The sequence below is a fragment of the Nicotiana attenuata genome, unplaced genomic scaffold (assembly GCF_001879085.1).
Source record: "Nicotiana attenuata strain UT unplaced genomic scaffold, NIATTr2, whole genome shotgun sequence".
In the NCBI taxonomy this organism is placed as follows: domain Eukaryota; kingdom Viridiplantae; phylum Streptophyta; class Magnoliopsida; order Solanales; family Solanaceae; genus Nicotiana; species Nicotiana attenuata.
The window spans coordinates 36,320-59,313 of record NW_017674112.1 but is presented as its reverse complement, the minus strand read 5'-3'; the positions used below and the strand labels follow the sequence as shown (position 1 = coordinate 59,313).

General features: G+C 41.6%; 1 protein-coding gene across 1 annotated transcript; it reads right to left on the bottom strand.

Annotated features, from left to right (window-relative positions):
- Positions 1 to 9,502: 9,502 nt before the first annotated feature.
- On the bottom strand, positions 9,503 to 12,016 carry LOC109218017. Its single transcript, XM_019382333.1, has 3 exons — positions 11,839 to 12,016; positions 11,478 to 11,753; positions 9,503 to 9,711 (listed from the first exon to the last, which is right to left on the bottom strand). The coding sequence occupies exons 1-3, from the start codon at positions 12,014 to 12,016 to the stop codon at positions 9,503 to 9,505; spliced, it is 663 nt and encodes a 220-aa protein (XP_019237878.1).
- Positions 12,017 to 22,994: the final 10,978 nt, after the last annotated feature.

Below are 22,994 nucleotides of genomic sequence, written 5' to 3'. Positions count from 1 at the left end.
TTATTGCACAAGAATTTATAATATTATATTTTTGTTAACTTGAAATAACATTTATTGATACAAAGACATGCTACTTGCATGTGTATTTTATGATTCTGAAGGCATTGTACTTGGTATGCATCGAAAATAAATACTTCAATAAACAATTTGCTTAATTACTTCCAGAAAAATATTATATATGCCTTCATTTATTGAGATTTAATAATATGATGTGAGAAAATTTGTTTGTAATAAAGTCGTAGTTTAATAGTCTTACTATCGATTGCGCGAGCGCGGGCAAATTTTCTAGTGTCCGAATAATAGCTGAAATTCAAGATAAAAAGGTAGCATTGTTAAATTTGTTAGTAATATTACTGTGAACAAATTCTAAATCAACGTTCTTAACCATGCCTAATAAAAAAATTTAATAAAAATTGTAAAATCAAAGCTTACAAATTTATCAACCAAGCCATATTCGTTAATTCGATAAATAAAATACCCACATTTAGCACACTAACACATAGATTAACACTTTCAAATAAGTAATATTAACATATAAAGCTTTAAAAACTTAATATTAAACACAAATATCTTTGACTCGTTTTAAAAGTTTTGCTGACAATAAAAAATTATCATTTGTTAAACAAATCTGCTTTTATTATTTCAAATAAATATTAAAAAATAAATATTTTGTGTCATTATTATATTTTAAGATATGTTCATGTTTGAATATGATTAAACAAATTTTCCATGAGAAAACTAAATGTATAAATATATAATAAAACTAATAAACAAATTTTAATTATAAGTATAGATAAATTTTTTTTTGTAATAAACTGTAAATGATTACATTAACACACCAAAATATTACACGTAAAGAGCACCTCTATCTCATAACCACCTTCTCCAGAAGGGTATTATGACTATAGAGGCCTCAAACAGTCAAAATCTAGTTACATAGTGTTATGACCCAAGCTCTCCCTCCGTGAACCGTCGTGACGGCACCTAGTCTCTACGACTAGGTAAGCCTAATATTTGCGGAAAATGAAACAAAATCATGAAAGCTAACAACCAACAGGTAAATTTAAATGAGAAACTAAGATGCCGCTCGGCAAATACAATAACCACTCTCAAAGTGTACATAAACTCTCCCAAAACCCGGAATCTCATAAGCCACAAGCTACAGAAAAAAGTAGCGCTTCTATACTCCAGAGTCTAAACACAAAGAAATACAAGAAGTGTTTGACATGGGGAAGAGTAGATAGGGACTCCGAGGTCTGCGGACGCGGCAGATATACCTTGAAGTAACTACGGCTTCCTCGCCTCACTGATAATGCGGCTGAGAAGCGGTACCTGGATCTGCACACGAAAAACATGTGCATGGAAGGGCATGAGTACACCACAATGGTACCCAGTAAGTGCCAAGCCTAACCTCGGTTGAGTAGTGATATCAGGTCAGGGTCCTACTGGTATAAACATAATGACATAAGATAGAATGAAATATCGCAGTAAAAATAAATATGAAAATCTAACAGGAATGGAATCATAGAAAGACAACAGCTCAGAACACAGAGATAACAATAGGGGATCTCCCAAGACACCATCTCGTAGTCCCAAACATAAATGTGCAGGGGGATCTCCCGGAATACCGTTCCGTAGTCCCAAAGTAAATATGCAGTACAAGGGGATCTCCCGAAATACCGTTCCGTAGTCCCAAAGTAAATATGCAGTACAGGGGGATCTCCAGGAGTACCGTTCCGAAGTCCCAAAGTAAATATGCAGCTCAACCAACAGAAAATAACAGTTACAGCAAGAAAAACCTACAGTATAGACTAAGTTCAGGTCAAGGAAAGCAGGAAATTTCACTAATCATGTTGCACAAAGTTCAGATAGGCAGTTAAAACATGTAGGCATGCTATTCTAAACTAAACAGGATAGTTACATCTGCTAGTGTAGTTCAAATAAGGAGAAACACGTTATGACTTAGTGAAAAACGGAGTTTTACAAAAAATAGCCCGTGTACGTACTCGTCACCTCACGTACACGACGCTCACATATCAAAACAGTACCAAATCCTAAGGGGAGTTTCACCCCACAAGGTTAGGCAAGCCACTTACCTCGAATCAAGCTCAAATCAATCTGTTACAATGCCTTTCCCACGAATATCCGTCTCCAAGTGGCCCAAATCTAGCCAAATCAATTACATAACGTAACTATTACTACAAGAAACTAATATAGCTAATGAAATCAAGCCTAACGCAAGAAATTATAAAATCGCCATAAAAAGCCTCCCCGGGCCCACGTCTTGGAATCGGGAAAAAGTCACAAATTATGAACACCTATTCACCCACGAGTTCACTCGTACCAAAATTATCCATATCCGATATCAAAATCCCAATCAAAACTCAAAATCATAGTTGAAGAACTTCATTCCATTTTTCTCAATTTTCACCCCAAATTTGAAATTAAATTAATGATAGATTAGTGAGGTATAACCAAAATCGAGTTAAGAATCATTACCCAATTGATATCTCTGAAAATCCCTCAAAATCTCGTCCAAATCCGAGCTCCCAAACTCAAGTTTTGATAAAAATGGCTAACCCTCATTTTTGAAAAGTTTATATCTGCCCAGTGAATCCTTCTTCGCGAATGCGGAAAGCGCATCGCGTTCATGAACCACAACTCGCCTTGGCCCAAAAATGCTTCATCGCGAACGCGTAGGCCAACTTCCCCAGTGCTTCGCGAACGCGGGACCTCTTCCGCAAACGCGAAGCGCAAAAATCTCACCTTCCACAAATTCCTCTTCGCGAATGCGTTCTTCCCCTCGTGAACGCGATGAAGGAATTGTCTGCAACAAAACACTAGAAAATCTGCTAACTCCCAAAGTCCAAAAATGATTCGTTAAGCATCCGAAACTCACCCGAGACCCCCGGTACCTCAACCAAACATACCAAGCAATCCTAAAACACCATACAAACTTAGTCAAGCCCTCAAATCACATCAAACAAGCTAAAATCGCGAATCACCCTCCAATTCAACCTTAAAGAACTTGAAACTTTGAAATTCTACAACCGATGCCGAAACCTATCAAACTACGTCGGATTGATCCTAAATTTTACACACAAGTAATAACCAACAACACGGACTTACTCCAACTTCCAGAATCAGAATCCGACCCCGATATGAAAAATTCCACTACCGGTCCAATTTTCCAAAAATTCGACTTTCGTCATTTCAAGCCTAAATGAGTTACGGACCTCCAAAACACAATCCGGACACGCCCCTAAGCCCAAAATCACCCAACGGAGAAATCAATGGAACTCCATTCCGGAGTCATCTTCACACAGTTTTGACCACGGTCCAAATCCTAAGGCTTAAACCTCCATTTGGGGACTAAGTGTCCCAAACAATTCCAAAAACCAAAATGAAACCTCCCGGCAAGTCATAATTGTAGAAAAAGATATGGGGAAAGCAGTTAATAGGGGATCGGGGCTCTAAATTTTAAAACGACCGGCCGGGTCGTTACATTATCCCCCTCTTAAAATAATCGTTCATCCTCGAACGAGAATAGAGACATACCTGAAGTGGTGAAACGGTGAGGGTAACGGCTGCGCATATCCTGCTCGGTCTCTCGAGTCGCCTCCTCGACCGGCTGACCCCGCCACTGAACCTTTACTGATGCAATGTTCTTTGACCTCAGCTTTCGGACCTGCCTGTCCAAAATAGCGGTGGCTCCTCAACATAAGATAGATCCTTGTCCAACCGGACTGAGCTGAAATCCAACACATGAGGCGGATCGCCGTGTTACCTCCGGAGCATCGAAACATGAAATACTGGATGAACTCCTGCTAGGCTGGGAGGTAAGGCAAGCTCATAAGCAACCTCCCCAACTCGCCGCAACACCTCAAAGGGACCAATAAACCTTGGGCTCAGCTTGCCCCTCTTTCCGAACCTCATAACGCCTTTCATAGGCGAAACCCGAAGTAAGACCCGCTCTCCAACCATGAATGCAACATCGCGAACCTTCTGGTCCGTATAACTCTTCTGTCTGGACTGGGCTGTGCAAAGTCTAACCTGAATCACCTTAACCTTCTCCAAGGCATCCTAAACCAAGTCCGTGCCCAATAATCTGGCCTCGCCCGGCTCGAACCAACCCACTGGGGACCGACACCGCCTACCATGCAAAGCCTCATACGGTGTCATTTGAATGTTGGACTGATAACTATTGTTGTAGGCAAACTCCGCAAGTGGCAAGAACTGATCCCAAGAACCTCCAAACTCCATCATACACGCGCAGAGCATATCCTCAAGAATCTGAATAGTGTAGCTCGGACTGTCCGTCCGTTTGAGGGTGGAATGCTGTGCTCAACTCCACTTGAGTACCCAACTCATGTTATACGGCTCGCCAGAACCGTGATGTAAACTGCGTACCCTGGTCAGAGATGATAGATACCGGCATACCATGAAGTTTTAATATCTCCCGGATATAAACTCGAGCCAGCTGCTCGGAAGAATAGGTAGTCATCACAGGAAGGAAGTGAACTGACTTGGTCAGCCTATCCACAATCACCCAAACTGCATCAAACTTCTGCTGAGTCCGTGCGAGTCCAACAACAAAATCCATAGTGATCCGCTCCCATTTCCACTCCGGAATCTCTAACTTCTGAAGCAATCCATCCGGTCGTTGATGCTCACACCTGCTGGAAATTTAGACACCGAGTAAGATACTCCACTATGTCCTTCTTCATCCTCCTCCACCAGTAATGCTGCCTCAAGTCCTGATACATCTTCGCGGCACCCGGATGAATAGAGTACCGCGAGCTATGGTCCTCCTGAAGAATCAACTCACGCAAACCATCCACATTAGGCACACATAGCCCGCCATGCATCCTCAATGCAACATCATCCCCAACAATGACCTCCTTAGCATCACCATGCTGGACCGTGTCCTTAAGCACAAGCAGATGGGGGTCATCATACTGACGCTCCCTGATACGGTCATAAAGAGAAGACCGAGAGACTACACAAGCCAATACTCGACTCAGCTCAGAAATATCCAATCTCACAAACTAGCTGGCTAAGTCCTGAACATCCAACGCCATGGGCCTCTCTGCTACTGGTAGATATGCCAAACTCCCCAAACTCTCTGCCTGGCGACTCAAAGCATCGGCCACCACATCGGCCTTCCCAGGATGGTACAAAATGGTGATATCATAATCCTTAAGCAGCTCTAACCATCTCCTCTGATGCAAATTAAGATCCTTCTGCTTGAACAGATGTTGCAAACTCCCGTGATCAGTGTAGATCTCACAAGGGACGACGTACAAATAGTGCCTCCAGGCATGAACAATAGCAACTAACTCAAGGTCGTGGAAAGGATAGTTCTTTTCATGCACCTTCAGTTGTCTGGATGTGTAGGCAATCACCCTACGGTCCTACATCAACACCGCGTCGAGACCAACTTGCGATGTATCACAATAAACAGTATAAGACCCCAAACCCGAAGGCAATACCAATACTGGGGCTGTAGTCAAAGCTATCTTGAGCTTTTCAAAGCTCTCCTCACACTCCTCCGTACACCTGAACGGAGCACCCTTCTGGGTCAGCCTGGTCATAGGTGCTGCAGTAGATGAAAATCCTTCAACGAATCAACGGTAATACCCCCCAAGCCAAGAAAACTCCGGATCTCTATAGCTGAGGATGATCTTGGCCAACTCTGCACCGCTTCCACTTTCTTCGGGTCCACCTTGATCCCTTCACTCGACACCACGTGATGCATAAATGCCACGGAATCCAACCAGAACTCACATTTTGAGAACTTTGCATATAATTTGTTCTCTCTCAAGTTCTGAAGTATTGTCCTCAGGTGTTGCTCATGATCCTCTCGACTCTGGGAGTACACCAGAATGTCGTCAATAAAGACAATGACGAACGAGTCAAGATAAGGCTGAAATACATTGTGTATCAAATGCATAAATGCTGCTGGGGTGTTGGTCAGCCCAAATGACATGACAAGGAACTCGTAATGATCATACCTAGTACTGAAAGCAATCTTCAGGATATCTGGCTCCCGAATCTTCAACTGACGGTAACCTGAACACAAGTCAATCTTGGAAAACACCCTGTCACTCTATAACTGATCAAATAGGTCATCAATACGAGGCAAAGGATGCCTGTTCTTCACTGTGACTTTGTTCGAATGGCGATAATAAATGCACATACCCATAGAACCATCCTTTTTTTCACAAACAAGATAGGAGCACCCCAAGGTGACACACTGGGCTGAATGAAGCCCTTATCAAGAAAATCCTGTAACTATTCCTTCAACTCCATCAACTCAGGAGGGCCATTCGATAAGGAGAAATGGAGATGGGCTGAGTGCCAGACAACAAATTAATGCCAAAATCAATATCTCTGTCGGGAGGCATGCCTGGAAGATCAGCTGTAAACACATTAGGGAAATACCTCACTACTGGGACTGACTCGACTGTAGGGGTATCAATAGCAACATCTCTCATTTAAGCTAGATACGCGTCACACCCCTTCTCAACCACTCGTTGAGCTTTAAGAAATGAAATAACTCTACTGGAAGTGTAATCTAAGGTACCCCTCCACTCCAATCGCAATACACCTGGCATAGCCAGCGTCACAGTCTTGGCGTGACAATCAAAAATAGCATAATGGGAAGACAACCAGTCCATGCCCAAGATAACATTAAAACCTATCATGCTGAGTAATAATAAATCGGCTCTAGTCTCAAAACCACTAAGAGTAATCAAACACGACCGATACATGCAGTTCACAACAAGAGAATCTACCACAGGAGTAGACACATAAACAAGGGAACTCAAAAAATCTCGAGATACGCCCAAATGCGGGGTAAAATAAGAGGACACATAGGAATTCATGGGGAGACTCACATAGCCCCTACCATGAAGAACTGCATCTGAGGCACGGGCTCCAGAATAATGGCCAGACTCTCGAGACCTCTTGGCCTCTCTCTCCTCCCTATCCCAAGCAAGCATGCCCTCCACTCTCCTAGCAATACTCACCACTTGCTGATACGAGATATCCACCTCTAACTCCCGGGCCATGCTAGTCTTGATGCTGGGGAATAAGTCCCTCAATAAACCGATGGACCCTCTTTCAAACTGTAGAAACCAAGGCCGGTGCATGTCTAGCCAAGTCACTGAAATGGACTGCAACTCTGAAATAGTCATAGTACCCCGGCGCAACTGCTCAAACTCCAAGCGCCATGCGTCCTTGAGGCTCTGAGGGACATACTCTCTCAAGAACATGTCCGAGAACTGAGTCCATGTAAGGGAAGCTGCCTCAGCCGGACTCTCCAACTCATAAGTATGCCAACACTGATAGGTTGCTCCTCGAAGCTGAAAGGAAGTGAAAGAAACCCCACTCGACTCTGCTATGCTCATAGTACGGAGGATTCGGTGGCACCCCTCCAGAAATCCCTGAGCATCCTCTGACGCTAGACCATTGAATGTAGGAGGGTCATACTTCTTATACCTCTCGATCCTACGCTGCTCCTCCTTGGAAACAGCTGCCCGACCCTCGGGCTTAACTGGGGCTACGGATGGCACCGGTATAACCTCTGGAATATGATGAACCATAACCCGCTGCTCTGGGGTGCGGGCGGCGGGAGTCTACGCACCTCTCCCGGCCTGAGATGTGGCTGGAGCAAGGGGAATCAACCCTGCCTGAGCTAGAGTACCAAACGTGCTCAGGAACAGTGCAAGGGTCTCCTGAAGAGCTGGAGTAGTAGTAGTAGGTAAGCCTAATATTTGTGGAAAATAAAACGAAATCATGAAAGCTAACAACTAACAGGTAAATTTAAATGAGAAACTAAGATGCCGCCCGGTATATACAATAGCCACTCTAAAAGTGTACATAAACACTCCCAAAACCCGAAATATCATAAGTCATAAGCTACAGAAAAAAATAGTGCTTCTATACTCCAGAGTCTAGCAAAAAGAAATACAAGAAGTGTTTGAAATGGGGAAGAGTAGATAGGGACTCCGAGGTCTGCGGACGCGGCAGATATACCTTGAAGTCTCTACAACTGCCTCGCCTCACTGATAATGCGGCTGAGAAGCGGTACCTGGATCTGCGCACGAAAAACATGTGCATGGAAGGGCATGAGTACACCACAATGGTACCTAGTAAGTGCCAAGCCTAACCTCGGTCTAGTGACGAGATCAGTTCAGGGCCCTAGAGGTATAAACATAATGGCATAAGATAGAATGAAATACCGCAGTAAAAATAAATATGAAAATCTAACAGGAATGGAATCATAGAAAGACAACAGCTCAGAACACAAAGATAACAACAGGGGATCTCTCGAGATACCGTCTCATAGTCCCAAACGTAAATGTGCAGGGGGATCTCCCGGAATACTGTTCCGTAGTCCCAAAGTAAATATGCAGAATAGGGGGATCTCCCGGAATACAGTTCCGTAGTCTAAAAGTAAATATGCAGTACATGGGGATCTCCCAGAATACCGTTTCGTAGTCCCAAAGTAAATATGCAGTACAGAGGGATCTTCCGGAATACCGTTCCGTAGTCCCAAAGTAAATATGCAGCTCAACCAACAGAAAATAGCAGTTACAACAAGAAAAACCTACAGTTTAGACTAAGTTTAGGTCAAGGAAAGCAGGAATTTTCACTAATCATGCTACACAGATTCCAGAAGGCAGTTAAAACACGTAGGCATGCTATTCTAAACTAAACAGGATAGTTACATATGCTAGTGTAGTTAAAATAAGGAGAAATAGGTTATGACTTAGTGAAAAACGTAGTTTTACAACAAATAGCCCATGTATGTACTCGTCACCTCACGTACACGACGCTCACATATCAAAACAATACCAAATCCTAAGGAGAATTCCCCCACACATGGTTAGGCAATCCATTTACCTCGAATCAAGCTCAAATCAATCCCTCACAATGCCTTTCCCACAAACATCTGGCTCCGAGTGGCCCAAATCTAGCCTAGCTAATGAAATCAAGGATAAAGCAAGAAATTAGATAATCACCCTAAAAGCCTCCCCGGGCCTATGTCTCGAAATCGGGCAAAAGTCAATAATTATGAACACCTATTTACTCATGAGTTCACTCGTACCAAAATTATCCAAATCCGATGTCAAAATCCCAATCAAAACTCGAAATCTTAGTTGAAGAACTTCTTTCCATTTTTCCCAATTTTCACCCCAAATCCGAAACTAAATGATAAAATTAATGATAGATTAGTGAGATATAACCAAAATCGAGTTAAGAATCATTACCCAATTGATATCTCTGAAAATCTGGTCCAAATCCGAGCTCCCAAACTCAAGTTTTGATAAAAATGGCTAACCCTCGTTTTTGAAAAGTTTATATCTGCCCAGTGAATCCTTCTTCGCAAACGCGGAAAGCACATCGCGTTCGCGAAGCACAACTCGCCTTGGCCCAGAAATTCTTCATAAACTCGATGCCCTCGTCATAAACGTGAAGGCCTAGAAACTCAACCCTACGTGAATGCGTAGGCATAAGGGTCTGGGACCCAGTCGACCATTCGTTCTGCGCGAACACGGGACCTACACCGCGAACGCGTAGGCCAACTTCCCCAGTGCTTCGCGTATGCGGGACCTCCTTCGCGAACACGAAGCACAAAAATTTCACCTGCCACAAATTCCTCTTTGCGAACGCGTTCCTCCCCTTGCGAACGCGAGGAATTGTCTGCAACAAAATACCAGAAAATCTGCTAACTCCCAAAGTCCAAAAATGATCCGTTAAGCATCCGAAACTCACCCGAGGCCCCCGGGACCTCAACCAAACATATCAACCAATCCTAAAATACCGTACTAACTTAGTCGAGCTCTCAAATCACATCAAACAACGCTAGAATCACGAATCACCCTCCAATTCAAACTTAAAGAACGTGAAACTTTAAAATTCTACAACCGATACCGAAACCTATCAAACCACGTCCAATTGACCCCAAATTTTGCACACAAGTCATAATCAACACCGCGGACCTACTCCAACTTTTAGAATCAGAATCCGACCCCGATATCAAAAATTCCACTACAGGTCCTATTCTCCAAAAATTCAGCTTTCGCGATTTCAAGCCTAAATGACCTACGGGCCTCCAAAAAAAAATCTAGACACGTCCCTAAGCCCAAAATCACCCAATGGAGCTAAAAGAATCGATAGAACTCCATTCTGGAGTCGTCCTCACACAGTTCCGACCATGGTCCAAATCCTAAGGCTTAAACCTCCATTTAGGGACTAACAGTCCTAAACACTTCAAAAACCAAAATGAAACCTCCCGTCAAGTCACAACAATAGAAAAAGATATGGGAAAAGCAGTTAATAGGGGATCGGGGCTCTAACTCTCAAAAAGACTGACCGGGTCATTACACACAGTCTGTTAATCAACAAAGAACATCTATACGCCCTCTATGAAGATCTCAACATATCTACCCTCACTTTAGTTTCCTGTTGTGTCTGTGTATAAACATAATTAGTCAGTACAGTAATTCCTCCAAACACCTTTCAATTCCTAGCCCTCCATGTATGATATACTATCATACCATAAACAACATCCATGATTTCTTTAGTGAACTTTTTCCAATGCTTTCTCTGAATGCTATTCAAAGTACTCTGTTACCGTCATCGGGGGGAATACTATACCCTATCCATATTTGTATTTCATTTCTGAGTGTAGAAAACCAGCTGCATTCCACAAAGAGGTGTTGGTGAGTCTCCAAACCCACCTCTTCACATAGGTAACATTGTATTTAGTACAGGAAATATTCATCTTCATTAATCTATCTTTGGTCAAGAGCTTACCCTGCACAGCCAACCAAATAATATATTTATGTCTAGGTATAGATACAACTCCCCAAATCAACTTCGAAATGCTAAGTTTAGTTAACACTCTCAACATGGCAATATAGCTAGCAGAGGCAGAATAAACACCATTTGAAGTCAAGTGATACCAACTGTTACATTACCAATTTTGCATGTCTAGCTTCAGCTTGTGTAACCCTTTCCAATACCAGCTACAATCAGCTGGAAAAGTATGCATTCAAAAATTTGTACCAGGTTTCATGTAAAGACCATGGACCCATTCAACCCATAACCCTTCCTTCGTCACAATAAGCAATCACATTAATTTTCCCACTAGAGCAATATTCTACTTTTTGCAACATTTGATGTTCAAACCTCGAAACTTTTTTGGCACACAAATATTGTTCCATAATACTAGGGCCATCTTCCTATGATCATCAGTGCTTCCCTATAAAAAGTTTCTACGCTTTCTATTTACCTTTGACAAGACACTCTGAGGCAGAATAAAGACAAAACCCCAGAAGTTATGTAAGGAAAAAAGCACAACATTGATAATTTGAAGTCTCCTGGCATATGATAAATGTCTGTTAAAATAGCTTTTATCCTGGCAGTGATCTTCTCAATTAGTTGGTGGCATTCTATTTTATTACACTTCTTATAAGAAAACGGTAGTCCAAGATACTTGATTGGATATTCTGCGAGTGAGAACCCAGTATATTCCAACAGAGATGTACTAGTAGCAGCATCCACTCCCGCCATGAATAAACTAGACTTCTCCAAGTTAGCTATCAATCTTGTAGTAGCTGAGTGTGCTTCCATCACTTTCTTGAATGAAGATAACTGGTCCTTGCAAAAGATCATCAAGTCATCAGTGAAGATCAAATGAGTTAACTTCAGTTTCTTACACATATGATGGAATCTCAAATCTGGTAATCTTGCACAAGAGTTTGAATAAGTACTCCATAACCAACTCAAATAGCAAGGGAGATATAAGATCTCCCTACCATAAACCTCTCTTTCCCTCAAAATATCCATGACCCACCCCATTCACTTTGACTGAAAACTTAGGAGATGAAATACACTCCATTATCAGCTGCACAAATTTAGGAGGATATCCATATCCTAATAAAGCCTCTTCCACAAATTCCCACCTAACCATATCATAAGCCTTCTTGAGGTCAATCTTCATCATACACCTTGGCGAGGTTTTCCTATTATAATGTCTCAGAAGGTCATGACAAATTAATACATTTTGCACCATAGATCTCCCTTGAACAAACGCAGCTTGATTCTCAGCTACTAGATAAGTGATGGTATCCTTCAACCTATTGGAAATAATCTTAGTGATGCATTTATATAGCACATTACAACAAGAGATAGGCTATCACGACCCAATATCCAACTAGTCGTGATAGTTGGTCGTGATAGCACATAACCCAACCCGCTAGGTAAGCCAATTAACAACAATCTAATTCAAATGAGATTTACAGAGAAAATAAATGATAAAATAATTGAACTTTTATACACTTCCCAAGGACTGGTATTACAAATCATGAGCTTCTAAGATTTAGAGTGTACAAAGCTGGTACGAAATAAATACATCATCTGCTTGAAATATACATGAACAGATTAATAATTCTAAAGCTACCAAGAATAAAAGGCAGCTACGACCGGAACACAGGTACATCTTCAATGCCATCTCCCGCCATACACAGAAATATCAACATCTAAAATCTGCACGCAAGGTGCAGAAGTGTAGTATGAGTACAACTGACCCCATGTACTCAATAAGTAACAATCCTATCCTTAGGTTGAAAGTAGTGACGAGCTTGGACAACGGTCATAGTCCAACACCAACAGCCAAGAACAAATCGTAACAATATAAATAAAGCAGTACAAGTAATAACTCAAAGATAGGATGCTCAGCTCATTCACAGTTATGGAAAAATAGCCATGTTTTCCAGGCATAATAGTAAGAACCCAAATCTTTTACTGAAATCACCAAAATGTAAGTATATTAGAAAATTGTGATTTTTCTCAAAAACTTTCAACAACAGATAGGACTATTCTTTATCAGATGGCATGAGGAGAGTACATCTTTATGCTTACATGTCAGTTGTGCATGCCAACTGTAATGCAACGCTATGATAAAATCATATGCATACTCTCGGAGCATCAATTCACTCAGTCCTCCCAATCACTCAGCCCTCACAGTCACTCAGTCCTCACAGCTACTCAGTCCTCACAGTCACTGTTGCTCCCTAACGCACACGCAAGTATACGTGGTCGAAAAGTAATATAGGATTATTAGTCCAGATATCGTACCTACAGGGACTTGTGATTAACTATCAACTAAATTAAACCAAACAATTAATCTATTCAAGCGATTCCTAAAGTATGAATATTTAACTAAAGATAATCTAGAGTAGTAAACTAAGAGATTAAAGAAAACAAGTTGGTGAATTATAGAGACGGATTCAATGTGAGTGAATATTCTAGAGCTATGGGTTGGCTAACAATCCCGTTGAGTTTTCCACTTAAATCGTCAAATTAATTTATCTGGTTTATTGATTGACGAGGTTAATATTCCTCGTAGCCTTCTCCCGAAGTACAACTCGCCTATTCAAGCTAACCTAACGCCTATATTCCTATGAAATTAGGATTAACAAGAACGCATTTATAATTCCCGTATAATAACCAAGCAAGGCGATTAGGTATATTCCTATCCTAACCGCAAATCCGCTCCCCCTAAGAGTTAAGATCTTGCTCTACTCAATCTTATATGCAATCTAGAATTCCCTCTCCCGAGTTCAATCCTAGATTCATAGATAGTATTCAATTGGTGATCAAGAATTCAAATAATTAAGCGCAAGACTGAATATATAAACCAATATGATAAAATAATAAGAACAATTCAAGCTTCAAACTACAACGTTCATGTAGCACCCAAAACTCTAGAACTAATAAACTATAAAATTAAAGAAAGAGAAGAGAAGAAAAACTAGTTAGAAGCCTCCTCCAAGCGTGGTGTGTGTTCCTCCACGTGAATTCTCTGTCAAAGTATGTTAGATCTCTCTAAAGTGGCGTCCTCCCCTGCAAAATACCGTTTTTCCATGTATATATACCTAGTAGGGTTGGGCCCAAACAATTATACCTTCTCCAATGTGAAAAAGGACATTTTTCCCGGGTTTGACTAGCGCGGTCGCGCATATGGGCCCGCATCTGGGCGCGCTAGTTGGACAACTTTCTGTCCTGGGCGAGCTAAAACTAGGCGATCGCGCATCTTGATGCGCACTTTTCACCTTGTTCCGTTTGGAATTTGGAAAAACGTAAAACATGAAAGTTGTATCCCTTTGAGTTACCTTTCCAACCATATATTGTGGAGCCAAAATGGAGTTCTGAGAAAAAAGTTATATCTATTTTACTAGACAGTGCGCGATATGCCTACTGGAGTCTTTGTTCACTCTAACTATCATCCGTTGACCCCCGAACACGATCCCGGCTTAATTCCTTGAACTTTTACTCAAACTTTAAAGCTCCAAATCACTTGAATTCATTCCATAATATCTACACAGCTCGGAATCACTCCTACAAGGCATAAAACACACTGTTAGTGCAAAATACTAGCGATTAAAGCTCAAACTCAACTAAAGTGCAGTAAATTAGAGTGTAATAATCGACTAAAATACGTAATTATAGCCTATCATCAGTCACTCAGTCCTCCTAATCGCTCGGCACTCGCGCTCGGAAATCGCACTCGGCATTCGCACTACTGGTAAGTCAGACTTCGGAGGGGCAGATCCTGCCCAAGCGTTAATATAAGCCAATCATGGCATGCTGCGGCGTGCAATTTGATCCCATCATGAATCAATATAGCTTGCTGCAGCGTGCAACTCGATCCCATTAATATCACTCACAATCAGGCCTTCGGCCTCACTTATTCATCAATCTCTCCAGTCTCCCAGCTCACAAATCTCATGCCAATCAGCTCAAACTATGATAATAGATGTGAGACAAATGATAATAGAGACTGAGATATGATATGTAATGAATGAGTTTGACTGAGTATGTAATTGTAATTTAAGCAAATAACTCAACAGCAGAAATGACCTCAGTGAGTCCCAACAAGATAAGCATATAGCCTAGACATGGTTTCTAACATGGATCACCGCTCAATTACTCTATCACATAGAAATTTCATGGATAGAAACAAGATTAGGTTACTATACAGTACCACAAAATCAAATTGAGTCATAATTCACACGGTACAAGCCCACACACCCGTCACCTAGCATGTGTGTCACCACAACACCAAACACATAACACGTATATTCAGGGGTTCATACCCTCAGCACCAAGTTTAGAAGTGTTACTTACCTCGAACAAGCCAAATCCAACACCGAGCAAGCCAAACAATACTCTAGAAATGCCATCCCGCGCGTACCGACCTCCAAAAGGCTCGAAACTACACAAAAGCAACTCAAGAACATCAAATAATGCCAAAGGAAATGAACCCAATCAGTAAAGGTTGAATCTTTAATCAAAAGCCCAAAGTCAACCCAAAGAGCCAAACCCGGGCCCAAACCTCGGAATCCGACGAAACTCACAAAATCCAAAAACCCATTCAATTACGAGTCCAACCATACTATTTTCACTCAAATCCGACTCTGAATCGATGCTCAAAACTCGAAAATTCACTTAATGAAATTTTGACAACCCCCCCCCCCCAATTTCTCTTTTGAAATCATCAATCAAATGCAAAAAATGAGGATAGATTCATGAAATATAATCAAAACTGAGTTGAGTATACTTACCCCAATCCATATGGTAAAAATCGCTTCAAAGATCGTCTTAATCGGAGCTACATAGCTCCAAATATGATAAAATGGCCGAAACCCCCCAAAATAGAGTACTTATAAACACTGAACAGAAGTACCCTTTGCGATCGGAGGACATCCTTCGCAATCGCGAAGAACAAACTCCACTACCTCCAATAATACGCTATGCGATCGCTAAATTACCCATGCGAACGCGAAGTACACAGGCGCCCAACCTTCGCGAACACGTCCCGTCTTACGTGAACGCGTTGAAGAATTTTTCAGCTCCCAGCTTCCCTCCTCAGCTCTATGCGAACACGTCCTCTCCTATGCGAATGCGTACTGTATCCAACACCAAGCTACGCGAACGCAGTCATCCAATTGCGACTGCGATTAAGAAACTGCCCAGCTCCAGATTTTTCCTCTACGTGATCGCATTACTTCGCGATTGCGAAGACCATTTGGTGCACTAGACATCAGCAGAAACCAGCAATGGAATTATGAAGATAAATGGTCTGAAATCAATCCAAATCATACCCGAGCCCCTCGGGACCCCGTCGAATATTCCAACAATTCCCATAACATAACATGGACCTACGCGAGGCCTCAATTCACGCATATTAACACCAAAAATCATGAAGCGTGCCTCAAATCGAACTCAATGAACTTTGAATCTTTCAACTTTCAAAACTCGTGTCGAACCTTATTAAATCGACTCGGAATGAACTCAAATTTTGCACACAAGTCCCAAATGACATAATGAAGCAATTCTAATTCCCGAAACAAAAATTCGAATACGATGTCATCAAAGTCAACTCCGGTCAAACTTATGAACATCCCAAACCTTCAAATTTCTAACTTTCGCCAATTAGTGCCAAAACCTTCTAGAAATATCCAAAAACAAATCCGGGAATACGCCCAAGTCCAAAATCATATTCCGGACCTAACAAAATGAAAAAACTCCGATCCGAGGTCAAATACTTAAAAGTCAAACTTGGTCAACTCTTCCAACTTAAAGCTTCAAACATGAAATTTATTCTTCCAAACCAATTCTGAATCACCTGAAAACCAAAACTGACGATTCACACATTTCATAATACATCATACGAAGCTACTCGAGACTTCAAATAGCTGAACAGAGTGCAAATACTCAAAACGAGTGGTCGGGTCGTTACATTCTCCCCCACTTCAACATACATTCGTCCTCGAACATGCCCAGAGTCATTCCAAAGCCATCAAACCATCGTGTAGCCTTACCATGCACATACCTAGGGGTGATCCCACGTCCCCCTAATCCATATAAGTCTGATAACCCAACATAACTAAAGATCCTTAATTCAACCTTAGCTCATAAGCCTTAGAACCCAATTTCCAACATCTGGAATTCCTCACGAGACCCGAATCTTGCATCTACACACTGTATAAGTCTGAACAAGCTGTATCAAGCCATAACCATAACCCAAGACGTAATCACATGATATACCACACAACTCGCATACTCGTAGCAATAATTATTGATCACAGTAGCTGCTCAAAACAAACCTAACACCGCTCATAATCCTCATATCAAATAAAAACCTCATTCAAAACCTTCATACACTACCGATGAATAAATAAACACACATAAAATCATAAACACTCATCGGATCGACAAGTCATGGAGCCCTCTTTTGTCCGACAAGAACCAAAGCCAAATCCTAAGCTGGTTTCTGATATTCTTCCTCCATACATACTGTAATCAAATCAATTAGTACCCATTCTAGGTCCAATGACCTCTCATCAAACGCAATCATTCCATCGACATGCCACACCAATACAACATAAAGCCACAAACCGTGCAACTCGTGCACCAATAAGCAATAATTTGGATGGACCCAAAAATGGAAAATAACTCAAATGAGAGAACCGCTGCTTAAGCTAAACAAGTACCACCACAACACAATGCTAAGGACTCATCACACACAGTAGAACCAAAACACACGAATCTAACACAAGGATCATATATCAACATAACTCCACTGCAATGCGTGACCCCATCCAAACACCGGTCCATATAAAATACCTCAAGCCACAATGCTCAAAATCAGCAACCACACGCAAGTCGACATCAAGTATATGAAGTGTATGACCATAACCATGGAAAAGCAAATAACACAATATACCACAGCCCGAAAAGACCATAACCAATGCGCAGTCAACCATTCCACACTGCAATCACCATCTCGCTCGTATTCCGCTACAAGGCCTAAACAGAACTGCACCATGTGTGCACATAATCCACGAATCATAACCCCCCGTAGCATAGAAGAGGAACACATAGAACATATCAGAACATAAACAAGCTCAACTCTAACCGAGCGACTCACCCCTCAATATTAACCGTGCTGAGTCAACAAGTCCGACCCAGTGTAGAATACACATCATCACTGGGCCTACCAATGGACCCTCAAATCAACTCCGGTCATTCCTAGATAGATAATAACCCTCCAAAAGTCCACAATGACCTAACTATAACACATACTATCAGTTGGCTAACTTTGGCCACATCTCCATAGTCCACAACCACGAAACAATCTGCTTCTGAGAACTTCCAGTCTCCAATTCCATAGAACACATGAATCGCCATAGCCGATCCCAACTCCACCACTTGAATAACTAACACATCACTCATACACAATCATCCCCATGAAAAATACTTCTAAAATTCTTCCATGCCACATAGCAAAAATCTGAACATCAGTAGTCGATTAATCAGGCGAGAACTGCAATACCAATGAAGCATCCGTAAGTCAAAACACAGTGCGCCTTCTGAAATGCGCACCCTCCTCAGGCAACACCAAGTAGTTATATCATTCATCGAAACATCAAAAACCGTCCATGCCGTCTAAGAATTCATAATCTTCTCTTCAAAGCTAAACTGTCACCTTATACATGCGAATCTCAATCCCACATGACGCACCTCTACATGCCATCATATAAAAAGTACGAGAATCTCATAATCAACTCTGGGTTACCAGCAGAACATATACTCAATTAGCCAGGAACCTTTCACTTGATCCATCCAGGAGAAAATCATAATACGCAACATGCTCCTCATGCCGGTAGGAAATATCCATCTCAAATCGTGGTAGAAACCATTGAGAACTCTTCGAAAGCCATTTGCACATAATCAAGCCATCAGAAGTGAATCTCTCTAACTCAACCAATCCACGCAGGTCGCCAAAACCAAGAGTATTGCCACCAAAACACCCATAGAGACTCACCACATAGTAAGTACCCAATGAACCGATCATATCCATTACATTGCTGATCCAACCTACTTCCAAGCTATCTTATTTCTCCGAGTTCCTTTCGAATTACCTTCAAGTTGACACTTTTCCTCGCTAGAACACCATGATCCTTACCCAAAGCTCACCACAAGAGATCATTGCATAAAACCACATTGTCCTAAAGCCCATAAGCCGATGTAGTCCCTCTAAGCTCCCCAAAAATACTACAACCAAGACACCCACTCTAAAGAGACCTTATGTGAATCTAAAGTCGTTTCCTTCACCTTCCTGATACTGAAATGTAGAATCCATTATGATATAAAAATATCGCGAGTCTTGACACCATCCAATATAAATCTCATATCCTAGCCATATACAAATTCAAAAAAAATTCTCAATTGCTACATATAAATCTTGAACCCATTGGAACCTTCTCGAGAGTCACCCACTCTTCTCAAATCTCAATTGCACCACCAAACGGGCCAAACAACTTGTGCCCCATTTGCACGACAACACCCAAAGAAGTAACCCCGCCTTAACATAACCGAGCAAATTCAGCCTCTGCAAATCATGAGCTTCTAAGATCAGACTTTACGAATCTGGTATGAAATAAATACATCATCTGTTTGAAATATACATGAACAGATTAATAATCCTAAAACCATCAAGAACAAGAGGCAGCTACGACCGAAACACAGGTACATCTTCAATACCAGCTCCAACCATACACAGCAACATCAGCATCCAATATCTGCACGCAAAGTGCAAAAGTGTAGTACGAGTACAACCGACCCCATGTACTCAATAAGTAACAATCCTAATCTTAGGTTGAAAGTAGTGACGAGCTTGGACAACGGTCAGAGTCCAACACCAACAGCAAAGAACAACTCGTAACAATATAAATAAAGAAGTATAGGTAATAACTCAAATATATGATGCTCAGCTCGTTCATAGTTACGAAAAAATAGGAATGCTTTTCAGGTATAACAATTGTTGATACCCAATTTTTACCAAAATATTTTTAAAATTGCATATATACCTTCAAAATCATGCATCAATAGCAATTAGTATTTTTCAATAATTTTCCTATTTTTTATTAATTTACCCAGTATTTTATTTCCAATAAATAATTACAAAATGGCATTACAAATGATTTGAAAAGTATTTCTTGATTTAATTTATTATTCATGGTCCTATTTAAACCAAATTATTTTGTAATTAGCCAAATTGGCATCATTTGGCTACAATTGCAATAACTTTGCAATTATAGCCCTAGCATATGATGTTATACTATTTTTGATCAGAAATTAATCATTTGTATTTTAAAATATTAAATAATCATTTTTAATTATTTTCTATGCATAAAAGTCATTTTGTACAATTATCAGCTATTTTTGTAAATTGTTTTATTTAATTTAATTGGGTATTTAACAAATAGCCAATTTCATTTCAATTCTAGCCTAATTAAATCAGACCCCAACCCAATTAAAACAGCCCAAACCCCAGGCCCAATCCATCAATCCTACCCGACCCAATCCCTGGTCCAATCTGGACCTTCGATCAATTCTAATCAACTGTCCAGATCCCCCCTTTCCTAATTTAACCTAATAGACTACCCCCCATTCTCTCATCACTCTCCGGCGACACACCCTCCCATTCTCTCTCAAATTCTCTCAAGCTCCCTCTGCTAAACCATGGTTCCTCTCACCGGCCGTTGGCTCGCTGGTAACAATGGCGGTTCCACCACCACCCCTAGCCTCTATGGCTCCCCCCATGCCGGATTATTGCTACCCTAAGGTCCTCAAGGAACCAGAGGCGGTTCAACTCACACCCATGGTTTTTCATGTCATTCTCAGGCCAATCTTGGCCTGTCCGAGTAAGATCCTGCCATCTCCGGCTAGAACCGAGTAAGATCATGTCATTGCGGTCCACATATGAACAGTTTTGTCTTAGCAAAGAAGATACTCCGGGCGGGTTACTTTTGGATGACTATGGAAACGGAGTGCATCCAGTATGTCCGGAAATGCCACCGCTGTCAGATACATGCAGACATGATAAAGGTACCTCCAAACGAGCTTAACACAACAAGCTCACTGTGGCCGTTCACTGCCTGGGGAATGGACGTTATTGGACCAATCGAGCCTGCCGCTTCCAACGGACACAGGTTCATCCTAGTAGCCATCGACTATTTCACCAAATGGGTCGAAGCAACATCTTACAAAGCAGTGACTAAGAAAGTTGTGGCAGACTTTGTCCGCGACCGCATTGTTTGTCGATTCGGAATTCCAGAGTCAATCATTACTGATAATGGCTCCAACCTCAATAGCGACTTGATGAAAGCTATGTGCGAAACTTTCAAGATCAAACACAAGAATTCCACAACCTACAGACCTTAGATGAATGGAGCTGTAGAAGCCGCCAACAAGAATATCAAAAAGATATTGAGGAAAATGATAGAGAAGCATAGAGAGTGGCACGAGAAGTTATCATTTGCTCTACTGGGGTATCGCACCAAAGTCTGCACATCAACTGAGGCAACCCCCTATATGCTGGTTTACGGTACAGAAGCTGTCATTCCCGCTGAGGTAGACATTCCTTCCCTAAGGATCATACAAGAAGCTGAGCTCGACGACGCAGAATGGGTAAAAAGTCGATATGAGCAACTAGCCCTTATAGACGGAAAGAGAATGAACGCAATCTGCCATGGCCAACTCTATCAGAACCGAATGTCCAGAGCCTTCAACAAAAGAGTCAATACAAGACAGTTCACACCGGGGTAGCTAGTGTTGAAGAAAATTTTTCCGCATCAAGATGAAGCCAAAGGGAAGCTCTCTCCCAACTAGCAGGGTCCATACATGGTTCACCGGGTTTTGACAGGAGGAGCCCTCATACTTGCAGAAATGGACGGAGAAGTCTGGCCAAAGCCGATCAATTCATATGCAGTCAAGCATTACTATGTGTAATCTTTATGCTTTCCTTATATGATGTAAATTGAACTACGCCTGACCTGATTCCCGTTTAAGAGGGGATACGTCGGCAGCCCTATGGGTTCGGTTACAATTTAATAAAATTTTCATTTCTACTCGTAATTGGAAACTGGGATAGAATTTTGAGGAGGACCCTCAAAATTCCGAAGTGATTTCAGCCGATCGCCGCACGAGCAATAGTCAGAAACATCAACCCATCAAACTGGGGCAGAATTTTGAGGAGGACCCTCAAAATTCTGTAGCAGGAGAGGTTGCGATGTCCTGAACTACGTCACAGTCGTCGGTTCATCTAAAAGCTATTTTTTATTATACATTTATGTCATGCTTTTACAAAATCATGCACGTTTATTATTGAAACTGCTTTGTTTAGCAACGCTTCACTAGATCAAAGCCGAACGAGTCAAGCAAAGCCAACGGGGATACGAACTAACCCCCCCCCTTTACAAAACTCACGATTTTTCTTTGGATGCAGGTACTTGGATTGCGAAATCCTTAAACATACTGTACGTCCAGGGAACAAACATTGTTCTCAGAACCGTTGCACTTGCCAACATTTGCTATCAGCACACACCAGTACTGCTCAGTAGTTACAATGCTCCCAGTAATCACAATGTCGCGATCTACTATCAGCTAAGAAAACTCTACTGTCATTTGTTACTTTATTTATTGCATAAGGCTACCATTCTGCCTTCCGAGACTAAACGCTGTCTCCATCTGCATTTGCATTGCATAAGGCTACTATTCTGCCTTCCAACTTGCATAAGGCTACCATTCTGCCTTCCGAGACTAAACGCTGTCTCCATCTGCATTTGCATTGCATAAGGCTACTATTATGCCTTCCAACTTGCATATGGCTACCATTCTGCCTTCCGAGACTAAACGCTGTCTCCATCTGCATTTGCATTGCATAAGGCTACTATTCTGCCTTCCAACTTGCATAAGGCTATCATTTTGCCTTCCGTGACTAAGCACTGTCTCCATATGCATTCTTGCATAAGGCTACCATTCTGCCTTCCGAGGTTAAGCTCTACCTCCATCTGCATTCGCATCTTTGCATAAGGCTACTTTCCTGCCTTTCGAGGCTAAGCTCTGCC

Excerpts from the sequence above, each read along its gene's own strand:
- LOC109218017 (XM_019382333.1), bottom strand. The coding sequence starts at position 12,016 with ATGAAGATTGACCTCAAGAAGGCTTATGATATGGTTAGGTGGGAATTT. Across the intron at positions 11,754-11,838 it reads ATATTTTGAGGGAAAGAGAG|ATTTGAGATTCCATCATATG; the intron begins GTTTATGGTAGG and ends CAAGATTACCAG. Across the intron at positions 9,712-11,477 it reads ACCGTTTTCTTATAAGAAGT|ACAATTCCTCGCGTTCGCAA; the intron begins GTAATAAAATAG and ends ATTTTGTTGCAG.